This window comes from Rhagoletis pomonella, unplaced genomic scaffold (assembly GCF_013731165.1).
Source record: "Rhagoletis pomonella isolate Grant_MI unplaced genomic scaffold, Rhpom_1.0 Rhpom_scaffold_00007, whole genome shotgun sequence".
In the NCBI taxonomy this organism is placed as follows: domain Eukaryota; kingdom Metazoa; phylum Arthropoda; class Insecta; order Diptera; family Tephritidae; genus Rhagoletis; species Rhagoletis pomonella.
In genome coordinates this window covers 10,371,735-10,390,196 of record NW_023458561.1, presented here as the reverse complement: position 1 = coordinate 10,390,196, position 18,462 = coordinate 10,371,735, and the positions used below count along the sequence as shown (strand labels likewise).

At 32.8% G+C, this 18,462-nt stretch overlaps 2 protein-coding genes across 2 annotated transcripts in view; one reads left to right on the top strand and one right to left on the bottom strand.

Annotated features, from left to right (window-relative positions):
- LOC118742303 (SET domain-containing protein SmydA-8) overlaps positions 1–14,595 on the bottom strand; it is a gene marked incomplete at its 3' end in the record, with an annotated part of 30,749 nt that extends 16,154 nt beyond the window's left edge. Inside the window, 2 exon segments of the mRNA XM_036474276.1 lie at positions 13,372–13,632; positions 14,160–14,595. Coding sequence (XP_036330169.1) covers positions 13,372–13,632; positions 14,160–14,291 — 393 coding nt within the window.
- LOC118742305 lies at positions 2,719–3,406 on the top strand. Its single transcript, XM_036474277.1, has one exon. The coding sequence runs from the start codon at positions 2,792–2,794 to the stop codon at positions 3,131–3,133; it is 342 nt and encodes a 113-aa protein (XP_036330170.1). The 5' UTR covers positions 2,719–2,791; the 3' UTR covers positions 3,134–3,406.
- Positions 14,596–18,462: the final 3,867 nt, after the last annotated feature.

The following is an 18,462-nucleotide window of genomic DNA, read 5'->3' as shown; positions in this document are numbered from 1 at the left end:
GAATAGTTCCGGGTGCATACGTCAACACATGTGCAAAATTGTTTGGTCACTATTCACCAGGGAGTGGCCAAAAACAATTTTTTATCCGGTTCAGGCAGCTCACGCCTTCTGGTATTTACACCAATGGTCTCTGGGTAGCAACTAGAGATAGGCGCGTGAGTGATTTTGGCTCACGTTCACACGCGCTCACGTTGATGGTTTTGTAAATCACGCACACTCACGTTCTTTTAAATGTTTTAAATAATATTCACGGTCGCTCACGACGCTTACAGCCCTATTCGCGTGTTGATACAGTCGTCAATTGTCACAGTTCAATTGTCATTATCGTGCCATCAAGTGCTGTCATAGGTATGCACAGTCAATAATGACAAGCGAAAAGCTCGTTTTACATGCCAATTGCGGTGAAAGTTTCTCTATAGTGAAACAGGTGTCCTTTGTTTACATTTTAATTGTTCGGGATTTCTTTTAATTAAAATACACCGCAGCAACGGATTACGAAACGCCGGAAGAGGAATTTTATAATAGGGAAATTTATTTCATTTATTATGAATTCGTGTAGTAACAGGCGTGGAAAATACGAATGCACCACACAAGAGCAGTTCCAGTTTTGTGAAGACCACCCCGAACTGCAAACGTGTAAAAACTGTCCAAAAAAACTGTTGTCTCTGAGTTCCCTCAGAAGTCTTCTTCTATGTATAATTTCTTCTTGCTCCACAATAATAGCCGCGTACATAATAATTATTTCCTCCATGAATAATATTCTGAAATTGATACTATTATGATATGTATACGCAAATAATAACTTTTTAACGCACCTATCTAGGCAAATAAAGTGGTTTCACAGTTTTCATTTAGTAAAATTTTGCAATTTTTTTCTGCAAAATTAATAAAATTGAAAATATTACCACATGTTTTAGCGGAGGGGAGAGGGGGTGAAATAACACAACGGCAATAACGAAAAATTTGCGTTATTTCACTCTTAACTAGGAAATAATACCAAAATCGGAGTTTTGCTTTACCTATTTCCTAAAAGGTTGGAAATAAAACAAATTTTGTCTTATTTCGCATTGCTTATTTATACTATTTGTAACAAAAAAAGTTTACTTACAGAAGGAAACAGAACTTTGTCTATTCCAAAAATACAATTAAACAAAAAATGTGATATAATTCATATGAAGAAAGTAATATTCACAAAATATTTTTACTTATGAAAAGTCTAACAAAATATAGGAAAAGAGTCGTCTTTAATAACTGCTCAACAAATTGGACATAACGCTTTTGTATGAATTTTATCTGCATGCTTTTTAATAGGTTGAAAACAGTGCAGGAAAACCTTAAAATGTTTGCATGGAACCATGGCGCAATAAACAGGTGAAATAATAAAACAGCTTTCTCGCTTTATTTTCTGTCATTCGGCTGCCTTAAGCTGAAATTAGTCAAGAACGCAGAACGTATACTTAAACGCAGTCTGTATACGCAGAATTTTGTCGATTACTGGAGCCCTCAGTGTTGCTTACTACAGTGTTGCAACTCAATAATGCCTTTTCATAAACTTACCTTTTCAACTACAATTATTCGTGCTATAATAGATCATAGCTAAATACAAACTACTTAATTTTCAACAAAAACCTTATTTAATAGTAAATTTCAAATATTTTAAACATATTTTGAATAGCAACTTATAACTTTTTTACCATCTGCAAAACTGACTAAGTGGCAACCATCTATAGAAGGAAGAAATCAGCTGACACGGAAAACTCTAAATTCCGCAGATTTCTGCGCTACGGGCTACAACTACAGAAAAATTCTGCGGTGTTGAGTTTTCATTTACATGGCGCTCTGGTAAGACAGATCGTGTCAGCTGACCCGGGTTTACGTACCGATAGGTTTACGTTCTTGACTAATTTCTATAGTCAAATTTTAAAGGGAATTTTTCAAATAAGGTATTGTCAAAATCTTTTTCTCGCTCTAATTACTTCACCTGGTATAATTCCGACATGGCATGGAACATATAACACAGAGAATATTGTTTTGAGTTTTATCTTCAGTTAAAATTTCTGCATTATCATCACTGGTTTCACCATATCCGAACTGTGGATTTCGTTTCCGAAGACGAAGCGAACCTGTGGTACGAAGTAGTGATGTAAAAATATGTAAAATTTTACCTACTCTCAGACTTCTAAATTTGAACGTATACTCGGTACAAGCAGGTGGGATGAATGGCGCAATAAACAGGTGAAGTAATAAAACAGCTTTTTCGCTTTATTTTCTGACATTCGGCGGGTATTATCACTTGCGAAGCGAAAGATAATATCGGCGAACTTCGCATTCTAGAGTTATGAGATGCAAATCACTGGCGAATTCGCCGCAAAATGGCGAACGAGTGGCGAAAATGAATTTCGTGTATTACCACTAGGGAAAAAACGACATTCGCTTCGCCATAGCTGTCAAAATTTGGCTCCTATTTTCTCGATTCGCACTTCAAAATGAAAAAGACGTTAGTAATTGGTTTTATATGTACATAATTTCATTAAATACAATACATTTTTCATACACTCATGCAAAATAATCCAGACGTTGCCAAGGGGATGGGAAATTTCGGCTCCTCAAGGAAGAGTAGGGCAGAATTGTGGGATAATTTCGCGTCCGAACTTAACGGCATCGGACCTCCAATGCGGAACGGGCGTGAGTGGAATAAGGTAAGAATTGGGTTGAATTGTTTCCTAAGACAACTTAATAAATCCAGTTTCTTTTGTGTACTATTAAGGTTTGGCTAGACTACAAACTGAAGATGAAGAAAAAAATTTCAACGAACCGACGGGAAACTGTGGCCACAGGAGGAGGTCCGTACGTCCAGCAAAGCCTCACACCTTTGGAACAAGCGGTGGATGAGCTGCTTCACCTACAGGAAGCAGTCAACCCCTCGGGCTCTACATTTGGAGCTAATACCCAAGAAACGGAGGGCAATGTTAGGAATGATTCTTCCCAGCCAGAAGCGCAGGACGAAGAAATGGATCTATCGGCTACGTCAACTCAGGCGAGAAGAAGAATGACAGTGGAGGACCGCGAAAACATTCGTTTAAGTGCGTTGGAGAGGCAGTCCGAGGTGCAAGAAGTTCTTTGCCAAAGGTAATCAGGCACAGAAAAAAGATTAGAAGAAATTTCGCGACATGCTAGGAAAACATACGAAATAAAAAAAGAAAAACTAAACTTATTGAAGATGAAGGAACAGAGAAAGAAAGAAGAAAATTTATAAAAAAAAGAGACAACATAAAGAAAAGATGGAAATGAAGTTAAAGGAGTTAGAACTAAAAACCTTATAATACAGTAAGTGAATTCAACAAAGTTTAATCAAAAATGCAAACTTTTTAATAAGAATTTCTAGAAAAAGTTTGGTGTGCCGATTTATAGCCTATTAAATTTTAGTGCAACGAGGTGCAAATTAAAAGTTCCTAAAAAATCCCGTCAAATTTTTATAAGTTTTTTTTGCCGACGGTGCTGCGCATTTTCTTCCACACAAAGTATGTTCGAAAATTTTGTTGTAATGAAAAAATTATCTAAAATCAGCGGGACTTTTTGCAACTTCAAAGTAGTACTTCATTGTACTAAAATTGAGTAGGCTATGAAACTGATGAAACTTTGTTGAACTTTTATAATTTTCAGAAAGATTGAAATTTGCATTTAAATTGTTTTGCTACACTTAACAGCAAAAGTCTGCGTACACCATTTCTTTTTTAAATATTAACAATATTTTGCAAGTTAAAATTTGTTTGTTATTTTTTATAAAATTGTGGATCATGCTTAAAACACAATCATATAAACCATGGTTTCAAGCTTTATACAAAATTAAGGAAAATTCCACGAATATGCATCTAAATGTTAAACTTTTTAATCAGATTATATGTAGCCCATTAAATTTCAGTATATTAATGTGCAAAAAATAAGTGGCTAAAAAATCGCGTTGATTTTTAATAATTTTTTTTTTACGGTTCTGCGCATTTTCCTCCATACAAAGGAGTGAAACTTTTTTATATTGAGGAAAATGCGTAGAACCATCGTATAAAAAATGAATAATTACTAATAATTAATTTTTACACATTATTATATTAAAATTGAATGCGCTATAATCTGATTAAAAAGTTGAAATTTTTGATGAAAATTTGTGAAATTTTTCTTAATTTTGTATAAAGCTTGAGACCTGGGTTTATCTGATTTTGTTTTAAGGATGATTCACAATCTTATAAAAAAATAACCAACAAATTTTAACTTGGAAAATTTTGTGAATATTTAAAAAAGAAATGGTGTACGCAGAATTTTGCTGTTAAGTGTACCTATTCTTTTGCCAAAAAATTAATAATAAAAAATATTTCTGTTTCACTGTGAATGTCTTTAGTTTCTAAGTAAATAATAAATAAATATTTACGTGTATACTTATTTAAAAATATTTTTTAAAATAAAGTAGTTACTTATTTTATAATAATGCAGCAGCTATCTCTCTTCTGCGACGTTCTACGGGTGTACCACCGGAATTTTCACTAACTGGTTCCGATAGTACAACAGCGTCAATAAAAAAATCTCAGATTCGTCTGGATCACACATTTTAAATTTTTTACAGATATTGTGCAAAGCACAGCATATGTTCATAATCGTAGTCACTTCCGTGTGCTTAGCAAGCAAACACACACACACACACATTTTACAATTGACGAATTGAACTGTCGAGCAATCAACTGTTTTGAGAATTTCTGCCTGAAAGGTGTTTCATGAGATTTATGATCCGAGTTGCTCTAACTTGCTCCATTATATTTTTTGACAGCTGCTCTAACTTGAGCTGCTTTGCACTTTTATAGGCACGTTTTCAAATAAGGCAGTATCAAAATATTTCTTCTCACCTAATAGGCCTTTCGCACGAGGCGATTTTTCAGGCAACAAAAGTTGAATGCGGAGTTGAATGAGAAGTTGAAAGTGAAAAAGTTGCCATCCCTATTCAGACGAGGCGATTTTCGATTCAACTCGAATTGTTGTTTACATTATTTAAAATGAGTTTAAATCGCCAAATTTTATCAATTGGCGTAAATTTGGTAAGCCAAGCGTTGGTATAAGTGCTTTTAGCGAAGCTGAAAGATAAAATAAGAGTAAAAAAGTAAAAAAGAAAAAAAATATGTATACACAACAGTGTTGGCATTTTTTGGTACAATTGTACTTGTTTGATACAATTTCATTTACAATATACTTTCCTACTACGCAGTACTTTTTAATACAATTTTGTAATGAATACTAAAAATATATAGCTCTGAAAATTCACAGCAAGAAATTTTTTGTATTCTCTTTTGTTCGCCAGTTCGTATTTACCTTTGTAAGTTTTGAAAAATGGCTTGAACGAACCAGTATAATACAGCCTAGGCAAATTTTTAAAGAAACTTTTCGATACTAAGTTTTATTAAAACAAAATGTCGAAGTCAACTTCATATAGAAAGAAAGTCTTCGTTAGTTATAAGAAGAGATTTTCTTAAATATAATACCTTTACGGCACTCACATATTGACAAGATTTACTATTTATTTTATTATTCTTTAATTTTAACTATCTGTTTTTAAAATATAATGTATTCTTTAAGAAAAACTGTATAAACCCAAGATTAAATCTATGCGAAACATCCAAAAACCAACATACTTTCGTAAAAATTTCAAGCTTTATCAATATTCTTTAGTTTTTAGCCCATTCAATTTTAGTATAATAAAGTGCAAGTTTAAAGTAGCTGGGACTTACCGTTGAACTTGGCATTTTTTTTTGTCGACGATGTCAGTCATTTTCTTCCATACGAAGTGTGTTCGACGATTTTTTTATATGGAGAAAATTAGCAACACCTTCATCAAAGAAATCTTAAAAAACTTACTTATATTAAAATTTAATTGCTAAAAAACCGCACACTCAAAATAAATCTAGGAAATCGAATTAAAAAGCTCGAAATTTTTACGAAAGTGTGTTGGTTTTTTTTAATGTTGCACAAAGTTTGAACCTTGGATTTGTACGGCTTTTCTTAAAATATAAACCGTATTTTTACAAAAAATAATTAAAATTTAATAATATTAAGATAAATGGTCAAATCTTGTCGTAAAGTTTTGATAAGCACTTGAAATGCTATAAAAATGTCAAATTTTAGTACTGAATCCAAAGAAAATGTCTCTTTTATCCATTAATATCAACTTAAATATGCTTTTTGTTAAGATTTATACCTGAAAATGTGTGCATACATATTTGCGTTAAATGCAGTACATGTGCACGTGGAATCAATTTGTAAAAGTGTAAAATACGTAAACGTATGTACATAAACAATAAAACTTTCTCATGAATACCATAAAATCATTGGTCTTGAAGGGAATGTACTAAGAAAATATATGAGCGAATTAAAAAGTGTATACAATTTATAGCCGAAAAGTACATTTTTTGTATAGATTTCGTCTGAACGAACGATTTCATTTCCCAACACTGATACAGAATGTAAAGAAACACAGGGTTGCAAGGAAAAAAAGTTGAACGAGCTCAAAGTTGGCTGGCGACCAACTTTGTTGAAAGCGATTAGTTGAAAGGCCGTTCGGACGAGGCGATTTTTGCTTTCAACTAAAAGTTGCCTGAAAAATCGCCTCGTGCGAAAGCCCTATAATATTACTTCACCTAACCGCCGCGACGCTGAGCACTTTCAAAATTGTATACTTACAAATCCGTCAATTTAACTTGTTAATGTACTACTTTTTGTGATGTGTAACTGGGTGACTATCTACATACATATGTGTACTATTTTGCTTTATCACTCAATTGTTAAGTTTAAAGGTTGGTCTTATTGCTCAACGAGAAATGAAATAAAGCAAATTTGTGTTATTTCAAATTCAATTGGGAAATAACACAAATTTGCGTTATTGCCGTTCGTGTTAGATATCTCCTTTAGTTTCCTAGATATTGACTACAACTTTTTCGATAATTTAGTAAAAATTTAGTTGGTGATGCAGTCATATTAAACTAATCAATATCTTAAAAATGGGGTTCTACATTTTTGGATATCTCCTTTAGTTTCCGAGATATTGAGTAAAAAGTGTCGTTAATTTGGTAAACATTTTGATCACATTTGGTCTTATTTCATACAAAGTGGCTACCAAATTGTGGACAAATGACGCTTACGACAAAATTTGACTAAAGAAAATCCTTCATAAACTCAAAACTAATTACCAATAAACATTAAAAATTAAATAATTTAAGAATTTAGTGAACATTTTCAGAGACCTTGGCGAAAATCTATCTTCACGTTTTTGAGAAATTGCATTCCAAACTTCAATCGCGATTTCCCACAACCTGTCGAAATTAACATACGACAATTGTTTACCCAGGCGACGATATGTATGTATGTGTTACGAGTATAGAAAAGAATACACATCAATATTCATTCAATGTAATAATGACTAGCTCATATTTTCGAGGTTATCACCAAGCAGTCGTCTGCATCACCAAAAAAAGTTGGCAGTTTCTCCACCGGGATTACAAAATTTATTCTGCATTATCCTGAGTCCCGCCCGAAAAAATTTTCACCCGAAAATTTGTATTCCGTCCATAGTAAATACATGTAAACCAAACGTGAAAAGTGAACCGGTTCGGGGAAAATTAAACTCATGATTAGGCTGATTATATTTTAAGACTTCCACAAAAATATTTCGGAAAAATTTTAAGATATACGTGAGCTGCACCCATATGAAAATACCTCAAAAAATTTAGTTTTTTTATGAACAGGGCTTGGAAATGCTTAACTTATCTTTTCGAATCATGAAATTTCCTTTAAAATGGCATATTTAGTGCGTATTTTTGCATATTTTGCAAAAAATGCCTGGTTTTGCATATTTATTGGGCATATTTTACAATAAATGCATGTAGCTTTTGTATACTTCGGCTTTTTTTGATTCACAACAATTTTAATTTAGTACAAAATCTGTTAATAAAAAAATTGCCTATAATTTCTTCCCAAATATTCATCTGAACACCTTCTCGGATAGCCAAGCGGCCATTAAGGCACGCTCTTCTACTCCTGTTAGGTCTAAACTAGTGGGGGACTATAGAAGAGAACTGGCCTATATATCTGATTACCATAGTTGCCAACTTAGTGCTTTAAGCACTAGATTTAGTGCTTTTTGAATATTAAAACGCCAAAAAAATGGTTTAGTGCCTAGTGCCCTTTTTAGTGCTTTTTTTTTAACTAAAATTTCTGAATTTACAAGAATCTAAAAATTTAAATGCACTAAAATGCAAACCATGATTGATAAAAAGATGAAGTTGCAAACCCAGGTTCTTGCGTTCTTGTTAAATTGTATGCGCGTTGAAAATGCTAGCACACAGATAAGTTAAGTATTTATTTTTTTATTTTCTTGATTATTGATTGATTACACAGTTCGAAAAATTTTAACTTTTTTGCCACCTGAGTGCATCGGTTTTTGTAGATTCTTCGGTGCTGAATACCAATCTAGCTGCAGAATTTCTATACCATGTCAGAATTTTGAGATATCCTACTCTCTAAGTGTAAAAACACGGTTTTTCGCAATATTTGAGGTTATATTATAAAACAACACATTTTTTTGCTCATTTCTACTTAGGGTATCATATTAAGTATTACTCTTCCCCTTTAAAATTCAATTTCGTTTGTTGCGATTCGATTGTTCCTTCTCCAGATGTACCAGTTTTAATGTGCAGTACTTCGGTATTACTTGGCACGCATGAATGTGTATTTATTTATACATGTAAATATTGTATATTTTTTTACTTTTGTTTACCACAAACTGTTATGAAAAAGAGTATCCTGTGATTTAAAAAAAAAATTTAGTGCTTTTAGTGCGGTAAAACGCTCTTTTTTCCAAGATTTGGTGCTTTTTGAAACTGAAAAGTTGGCAACACTGCTGATTACTACTAAATTACCCTAATATAGGTCCCCGGGGCATAGGGACATTTACGTAAACGAGGCGGCGAACGAACTAGCAAGGTGTGGCTCCGCACTGAATGTGTCCCACGCCGTGGACACAAAGTAAAAATTAGCGAAATTTATTACTTGAAGGCCAAGAAGAGGTGGATCCGTGAAGGATGGTGCAGTATTACCCGGCAGTTCTGGGTGCCCCTGGATGACGCTAAAGACACTCGGCAAGCTATTCCTGCAGATTGTTTCAGAGTGCAGCTGCCTCTCCCTGTATGACGTACTGAAATTCATTAAAGCCGCCAAGTGGCTGTAGGTTGCACGAGTTGTAAAATCAAAATGGCAAACTTGCTAATAGCCTGCCACCAGGTTAACAATCAGGGATGCCAACTATACTTAGCTATGAGGTGCCATATTGAGGATAAAAAAGTGCCAAAATGTCCCAAATAGAAAAATAAAAGTGCCAAAAAGGTGCCATTCTTTTTAATTCTTCCCATTTAGCAATAAAATTAGAAACGCATTTCTAAAACAAAAGTCCAGTGCCAAAGTAAGATAAACGAGTTGTATATAGTGTAGAAATTAGAAAATTTTAGTTGAGAAAAAGGAGTACACGCACAGGATTTCACAAAAATGTGTTGAAATATTACTATTTTTCAATAGTGCCATTTTAGCACTTTGTGCAAAATTGAAAAATTAAGTGCCACTTGAAGTAAAATAGAGCCAAAAATGGCACGGATTGAGCCATGTTGGCAGCCCTGGTAACAATCCACTTAAACCAACCAACCATTCATCTGAACCACTATTAAACGGCCAATTTTTCCATTTGCACAAGATTATAACTGTATGCTTGATTATAAACTAATTGTATACATACATAAATATGTTTTTTGTTTAAAATTGAATTCTTTTCGTTATTTCGTTGTTAAAATACATGTGTTATTTATTTTTGTACCGGCAAAAACACATTAGGAAAATATTTTTAATTGCATATCTTACTTGTTTATAGCGCATATATTTGAGTTTTGAATGCATATTATATGCTCATATTTTCGATTTTTTAGTGCATGAGATTCCGAGCCCTATTTATGAATAAAAATTGTTTCTAAAGGGATTTTTGGAAAAAATCCCCTCAGATGACAAACAGTTTAAGTTAAATATCTATATAAAAATATTGAAAAAATTGTTCAACAGAATCATAATAATGACATTTTTGATGCTGCTTTTAAACTTTTTTCAAAGATTTGTTTAAGAAAAACTTGAATAACTTAGTCAAAACTATAACGCTATAGACTAGTGTGGCATCAGTGGAATGGTATTTTTTCACCCTTTTTTTTATTTCTTTGCAAAAAAACTCATTTACGTCCCATTTTTCTCTTTATCAAATACCAACACATCTTAATTCAACATGGAATGAGGCTCGTTTGTCTTACCCAGTGGTACGGTTGCCAGACGTACTGATTTTATCAGTACAGTACTGATTTTTCAACTCTTGTACTGATTTTATTCATTTCTTTAATCAGTACGCTAATGTCCTGATTTTTCAAAATTTGTACTGATTTGTACTGAATTTTCAATTCAAACAAAATACTTTAGGATTTCCTTCAGGTTTTTACATAACGCTGGAGCTTCCTTAAAATGTATTGTAAAATGTAAGAAGAAAATAACTTATGGTGATTTCGTTTCTACGAAAAAATTTTGCCTTTTGATTGCTCCTTTCTCTTTTGGATTCCAAATTGAAGGCAAAGGGAGAGAAAATTGTGTGTTCGTTTCTTAAAATGTGTGTCTTGTAAGGCAAATAAAATTATTGTTTAAGAAACTAAAACCTCCCTATTATAATTGCCATTCGTACTGTCATCAGGTATGTAACTTGAAAATAGAAATCGCTGCATCTTTTAGGCGCATCAATATTACATAGTTACATCCCCAGTTAATAAAAGGAAGGTAATAATAAAAAGAAGGGTAAAAAGCATATCTCTATTCTGTGAAGCTTTGTCAGGGGAGATGGTTGCCCTGAAAATCAGGTGGTTGTTTAAAACGACAATATTATGAAATACGTGAGCTGGACAAGGACAAGAAGGCAAAAGCATGCCTTTTTATAGGGTTGAGTGTAACATCAAACACATTTTGCACCGGGGAAGGGCAACATTTTTCGAAAGAAACGAAATCACTGTTATCTAATTATAGTTGACATGTTTCAGATAATGTTTGATATGCTCAAGAAATTAATGCAACAAAAAGATCAATAGTTTTATGGGCATATCGTCGGGTCCTTACGTAACGGTTGCGATAATATGATGGAGCGATAATATGGATGGAGAAGGTTGACGTTTTGTTGTCGCGTGTTGTTAGTTATCTCGAAAATAACTTTCAGTTTAATAACAAAAAATTAGAATATTCGAATGGCTTTTGCCTATAACTTGCAAATCTAATTATTTCTATTCAAAAATGTCATAAATATAACATAATTAATTGGCTTCTGTGTACATTGATGTGTACACTCATATTAAGATGAATAAGACCTTTATTTTTCATGAACTATATTCTGGCGTTTTAGAGTAATATTTGTTACTTACATTCATAATTTTGCTTTGAACAAAAATGTACCGAAAAGTACTGATTTACTGTACTGGCAACCCTACCCAGTGTCAAAAGTAAAATTTAGGTTAAAATAAATCACCTATAAAGAGAAATTTTTAACCAAGTTTTGTCAAAAAGTTATTTGTTTTTGTTATTTTATGGCCTTATAACAATAATATTCAACAATTTTTATTGAGCTTAAGAAATTAATACAACAAAAATATCAATAGTTTTATGGGCATATCGTCGGGTCGTTACGTACCGGTTGCGATAATATGATGGAGCGATAATATGCATGGAGAAGGTTGACGTTTTGTTGTCGCGTTGTTGCTTTTCCACAATAAGTTTTTCATTAAAAACGGCCTCAAGCTCAATAAAAATTTTTGAATATAATTGTTATAAGGCCATAAAATAACAAAAAGAAATAACTTAAGGACGAGCACACCTAAAAGTTAAACATTCTAATAATAGAAATATTAACAAAAATCAACAAAACCAACAACCACATGATCAAGTGTGAATCGCAGCGGAATAGCTGCGCTTGATTGTAGTTGGCTTAACAAATGAAAATAGTGGAAAAAGGAACAATAATTCATAAGGCGAACTTAGCACAGTGCGTAGGCAACTGGCTGAGTCAGTGGGATCGTCGGTTCTAATCCCACTGAAAGAAGTCTGATGAGGAAATGAGGTGATTTCCGAAATAGCTATCACTTCTACCATTTTTTCAAAATTATTGTTGCTTTTCCACAATAAGTTTTTCATTAAAAGCGGCCTCAAGCTCAATAAAAATTGTTGTATATAATTGTTATAAGGCCATAAAATAACTAAAACGTATAACTTAAGGACGAGCACACCTAAAAGTTAAATATTCTAATAATAGAAATATTAACAAAAACCAAAAACCACATGATCAAGTGTGAATTGCAGCGGAATAGCTGCGCTTGATTGTAGTTCAAGAACGATAGAATACAAGATTGCGCCAATCGAGCTGAGAGCAACTGGCCGTCAATAAATACCAGAATGAGAGAGCAAGACGAACTCGACAAGAAAAAGAGGAAGCATCGAACAAAAGGCAGTATTGCCAAGTTTTGAATTTGAAAAAGCACCAAATTTTTATTGGTGTATTTTATGAACTTTATATACTTACATATTTTATTGTAAGGATGCCGATTCAAATTAATAAAAATCAATGTTTCTTGCACGACGGTCGTGAAGGTGCTGCCACATATTTTGTTGTCGCTTATGTCACTGTGCCATGATTTTGTTAAAATTTGTGTAAAGTGGCGTACCACACTTGCTATAAATTTGGCTTCCAGTTTTTTAAGATTTTCTAATTTGATGTCCTCAAACTAAAAACAAAAGCACCAAAAACGCACCAAGTACGAAACTCAAAAATTTTTGCGTTTTGAATACCCACTAAATTTGGTGCGAAAAGCATCAAGTTGGCAACAGTGAATGTAAAGGAAAGTATTTTATGACGTCGGCGATTGGGTGGATGCTGTCAAATCGACGAAGAGAGGGTTAGCGGTCCGCGAATGGCGCGACCTTTATTTTCCGGATCGTGCAAGCAATCGATATGCACATACGTATGTATGTAGATATGTTTGTATGTCAGTCGTCGCATTGAAAGCAATTATGGTGCACCCAGTTCTCTGTTATCATGTGTGTTCATTTTACCGTGCTTTATATTTTATTTACACGTTAAAAACCTGAAAGTGCTGAATGCCTGAAGAAGAGTCTTTACAACTTGGTGGCTTTAAAAAGTTACCCTGGACGAAACGTGTTCATTCTGACGGAGCTTTAAATTCGCACATCCCATTTTCTTACGCCTTTGTAAAAGCTTTCACTTACTTTTGAGCCTCTTTCCACAGTAAAATCACATTCAGCTAGGTGCTCTGCCTTGCCTTTACACTCGATACCGCAAAGTGGCCAGCCGCACTTATCGCACTCAATATAGTCAGAAGGTTCAATGCCGTTCAAACATCCAAGGCACACTGGACTTGTTACTTGGGACGGTGTACAAATTAAGGGTGCCTCCTTCATAATTATTTCGAAGGGCTTTATGCTGCGAGTTGCCACCAAACATCTTCCCAATTGATCGCTATACTCCACCTTTAAATACAAATTGCATGGTCAATTAATTTTACATTATTTTTGCAATTACTTATGAATAGATATCTGTTAAATACCCCGCAAACCAAAGTTCCCGAAATCTTAACGAAATCTTTAGGAGTATCTCATTTCTGTAACGGTTTTAAGAAGAAAATTACATAAAGGGGTTGACACGAACTCGTAAAGAAATTTTAAGGAATTGGTAAAGATTTAATCCGATTTTTTCCTGAATTTCCTAAAATAAAATAAACTGTGCACACTTCGATTCTTTTACGAAGTTTCGGAATGAAGAATTTCTTGCAGAATTTTTTTCAGAAATTTCTTTTCGAGTTCGTTTCAACCGCTTAATACAATTTTCTTTGAAGATTCGTAAAAAAATCGTTACTGAAGTGAGATTCTCCTAAAGATTTCGGGAACTTTGGTTTGCAGGATACATACACCTTGTGTGTATGTTTTTATGTACTCGGATGTAATTTCAACATTTGATTTTTAGTTAACAAGTTATTTAACAGGAATCAGACACATACTTTGAATGGTCTGCAATCGACTTTGTGCACCTTCCAATGTTGTTTCTGGTGCTCCTCGCAACAATAGAAACTTTGATTACAATTTGAACATTTACTTTTAGTTGGCTCACCACACACTGCACAAGCGAACATGTTAGTTTTTCGAATTTATGTTAATTTAACTTAAAACCGATGAAATTCCTACAAGAATGCCGGTTGAAAGACGTCTTTAATGCAAAAATCTTATTTAAAAAACTGAGTAGATTTTATATGAACCGCTGCATCCAATAGCGTAATACATACAAAAATTCACAAAGTACAATACTAAAATTAATTCATCCAAAAATAGATATTTAAAGGTTCTCGCTTCTCGATGTGAATGGGTAAAGGGTGCCATGCAATGTGACTACACATGTATGTACATATGTATTAGGGATGTTAATTTTTTCGCTTTTACGATCTCGGCATTTTTGGGATGTCGTTATCACAATACCGGGAGTAGTCTCGGGATTTATATATTCATTACTTTTCAACAACTTAAATCGAAAACATTGCTTCTATCTCTCCTACCATAAAATAAATAATAAATAAAGGGGTTTCAAAACTACTTTTTTATTTAAAGCGGCATTTTTATTTTTTCTCTCTGACGTCAGGATTTATTTGAAAGGATCTTGTAATTTCAGAGATATGATTAATTCCAAAAATTTAATGCAATGTGGAATAAAAACATGGGTACCAAATGAAAGATTAAATTTCTTTAGAATTTAAAAAAATTAAAATTTTTTGGATTCACAAGGACGAATAGGTAATTTTTTAAGCTGATCAAGTTAGAAGGACGAAATTTGAGGATGTTAGCGAGTTTATATAAGTCCTTAACATATAATGTTTTCAAAAACTAATATTGCGAAATTTCAAGGACAAAATTTTAAAAGGACAATATCAATACTTACCGGTTGTTATGCACCAAAAAATTGAATCTGTTTAAATTCTACAGAATTTCCTCTTTAATTTTATACCCATACTTCTTCTTTTTAAATCATTTTTGAATTACTGACGTCAGAGTGAAAAACTAAAAGCGCAATTTTACTATATTTGGCCCGTAGTTTCGCGAATATATTGATTTCTGTGTGTAAAATTTACTATCGCGGTGTTATATGTATAATGAGCTAGACATTTAAAATATAGCCAATAATGGTCAAGAAAAGGAGTTTCTATTATTGCCAACAGCGCAATTTACAAAACTCAAAAATTCCGGGATTGTTTGCAAGAATCCCGGGATATTTGGGACCATAAAAAGGGCGGGATCCCGAGATCCCGGGATTAACATCCCTAGTGCTTGGTATGTATGTATGTATTTTTGTACGTCGGTTTGTTCGAGATCTATACGTTGTAGTAAAATTACCCAGTGCCAACCTAATGCGGTTATAATTGCTTTAGAACCATAATTAGAACGCGTTAATTCTCTTTTCGTTATATTCAACTGATGAATTTAATAGGGCCGATGTATGCATCCTTTTTCGCCAGAAGAAAACTACTACGCTCTGCCTTAGTTTTCTGACAGTTGGGCCCATCCAGTTTTTTTTTGAGGGGAATGTGGTATCAACTGACTTTTTCTTTTTGCTTCGCTAACTTAATAATGAAATGAAAAAGTTGCATAAGAAATACATTTGCAACAAAAATTAAAGTTTATGCAACCCTAAGATATTAAATATGTAAGTCAGCAATTCTTACAAATTGCCTGAAATTGAAGATAACCGTTTTCGTCTAACAAAATCATATATGTTTGTATGTATGTGGGTAATTTCCAAACAGAGTGCTATTTTTTGTCCCCCCCCCCCTTTTTAAATTCTTTTATTGTGGTAGAAAACGAAAAATCAATTATACGTGGTTTTCTATTATAATATTGTCCCTCCGAATTTTCGAATTTAGCAGAATGCCACTTTTTTAATTTTGCCGTGATATTTACATTAGTAGTTTTGCTTGCCTAAGTGCATTGCAGTTAAGAAGCGCAAGAAGAGTTTATTGTTGCATCATGGTAAGTACGGCGAAATATTTCCCGAATGTCACCCACTATTTTATGCAAAAAAACTAAATATATCTTTATAACTTCGTTAAATAAATCTCTTAAGAAAAAACAAAAAATTTTAAATATTTCCAGAATGTCACTTTTAGGTTAAAGGGGATTGTTTATTTAAATAACTGATTTCTCCAAAAGTCTTCAAATAGCATATATTGGAAAAGATTAAACAAAAAACCTGTTTCTAAACTTATTTATTATTTTAGCTTACTTTTATAAAAAGTAACATTCTGGAAAATATTTTACAAAAATTAAAAATATGAAAAAAATTAATTTTTGAAGAGCCTGAAAGCATTTTCGTATTATTTCGATTTCAGAGGATAAATTCAGCAATCTTAAACAAAATATAAAAAATACCTGTCATGCACAATTTGTTTGGAAATGACCCATGTACATATGTAAATGTAATGTGACGAATTCTATCTTAAATAAATTTAAGCAATCTCAAGGAACTTTTTCTTAAAATTTATTTGGATGAATCGAGTAAAAGATCTGAAACATAGCGAAAAAGCAATTGCAATTTACTTATCAGGGCCATTATTTATTTTTATTGGAAGCTTTTGATTTGAATTTTCAGTTAAATTCCCTTTAAACCATTTTCTGACTGCTCAGAATCTATGAGTCTAAAATGAGTATTTCTTTCGTCATAAATATGATTCTGAGACCAGTCAACCAGGCTGACTCATTTCGGGCTCTTTTATAGTCATATAATATTCACGTAAAAGTAAAAGTTGATTAATAATCAGAATTTTAAAGAGTATTTGTTTTTGAGACTCAGACTCTAATGTGACTCTAAACTTGGACTCGTATTGGCGTTGTAGGAAGCGAGATATGATTTTATCTTACTCTTTTTTGAACTCATAATGAGGGTCACAACTCAGAATTCTGAAAGTCCGAATCTTTAGATGGCTGGATATATTTTTTATTAGTTGATTAACTTTATAAAAGGTTTTGTTTTTAATTGCATTATCTTCTATACATATAATAAAATTGTAACAACTCGATGTCTGTACATTATAGCTATTAAAGAAAAATTAATGTGGGGACTAGAGCACCAGAAGCCAAATCAACCATTTTTAGAATTTTCATCTGTCTGTCTGTATGTTTGCACGCGCATCACTCGAAAACGAATGAATGGAATTGAATGCAGTTTTCACCGACTTTTTTGGTAGAGGCCTAACTTAAAATATAGAAAGAAAAAAATTAGAGAGTTGCCACCTGTTTGAAAATTGTAGTTTAAGTAAATTGATACGAAAAAGTGAATATTGCAATATGGGCACCAAAGGAAAGAGGCTTAAGAAGACTTGCTAATAAAAATATCTTTATAGAGTTGCCACCTGTCTGGAAATTTTAATTTAAATTAATTTATAAGATAAATTGAATATTGAAATATTTGTATCAAACTGAAGAGGTTTAGGAAATTTTACTGCCAGAAATATTTTTGAGGAGGGTTGCCAGGGGTTTGAAAAATTGTATTGTATTGATAAAATAAATGAAATCCATATCTATACTTATAAGACAATTTTTATAAGGCCGATGTCTGTACCTTATATATATTAAAGAAAAATGAATGTGGTGGGCTTTTATTAGACCTACAGAAGCCAAATTAAAAATGTTTGGAATTTTTGACTCTGTCCGTCTGTATATTTGTACGCGCATCACTCGAAAACTAATGCATGGAATTGAATACAGATTTCATTGATGTATCGCTAGAGGTCTAGCTTACAATATAGAAGAAAAAAATAGAGGGTTACCACCTGTGTTTAAAATTCAAACTTAGGTCAATTGATACGATAAAGTAAATATTGCAATATGACTGTCAAAAGAAAGAGGCTTACAAAGGTTTACAGCTGAAAATATTTTTGTGGAAGGTTGCCACCTATTTGAAAACTTTAAGTTAATTTAACTGATAACATAAATTAAATACTGCAATTGCAAACTAAAGAGGCTAGAAATTTTAATGCCGAAAATATTTTTAGCGGATTTGCCAACTGCTTGAAAAATTTTATTCATTTAAATTTGTAAAATAATTTTGAAATATTAAAATACGGTCATTAAAGTAAAGAGAATTAGGAAGCTTACTTTTGAAAATATTTTTGAAGCGGGTTGCCACCTATTTGAAAACTTTAATTTAGTTAAATTGATAAGATAACCTAATGTTGCCATATGGGTATCAAACGATGGTATTTGAGAATAATAAAATTGCAACAGGCCGATATCTGTACATCATAGATGTTAAAGAGAAAT

Bases quoted from the DNA above. Each gene is read 5' to 3' on its own strand.
- LOC118742305 (XM_036474277.1), top strand. From the start codon at position 2,792: ATGAAGAAAAAAATTTCAACGAACCGACGGGAAACTGTGGCCACAGGA.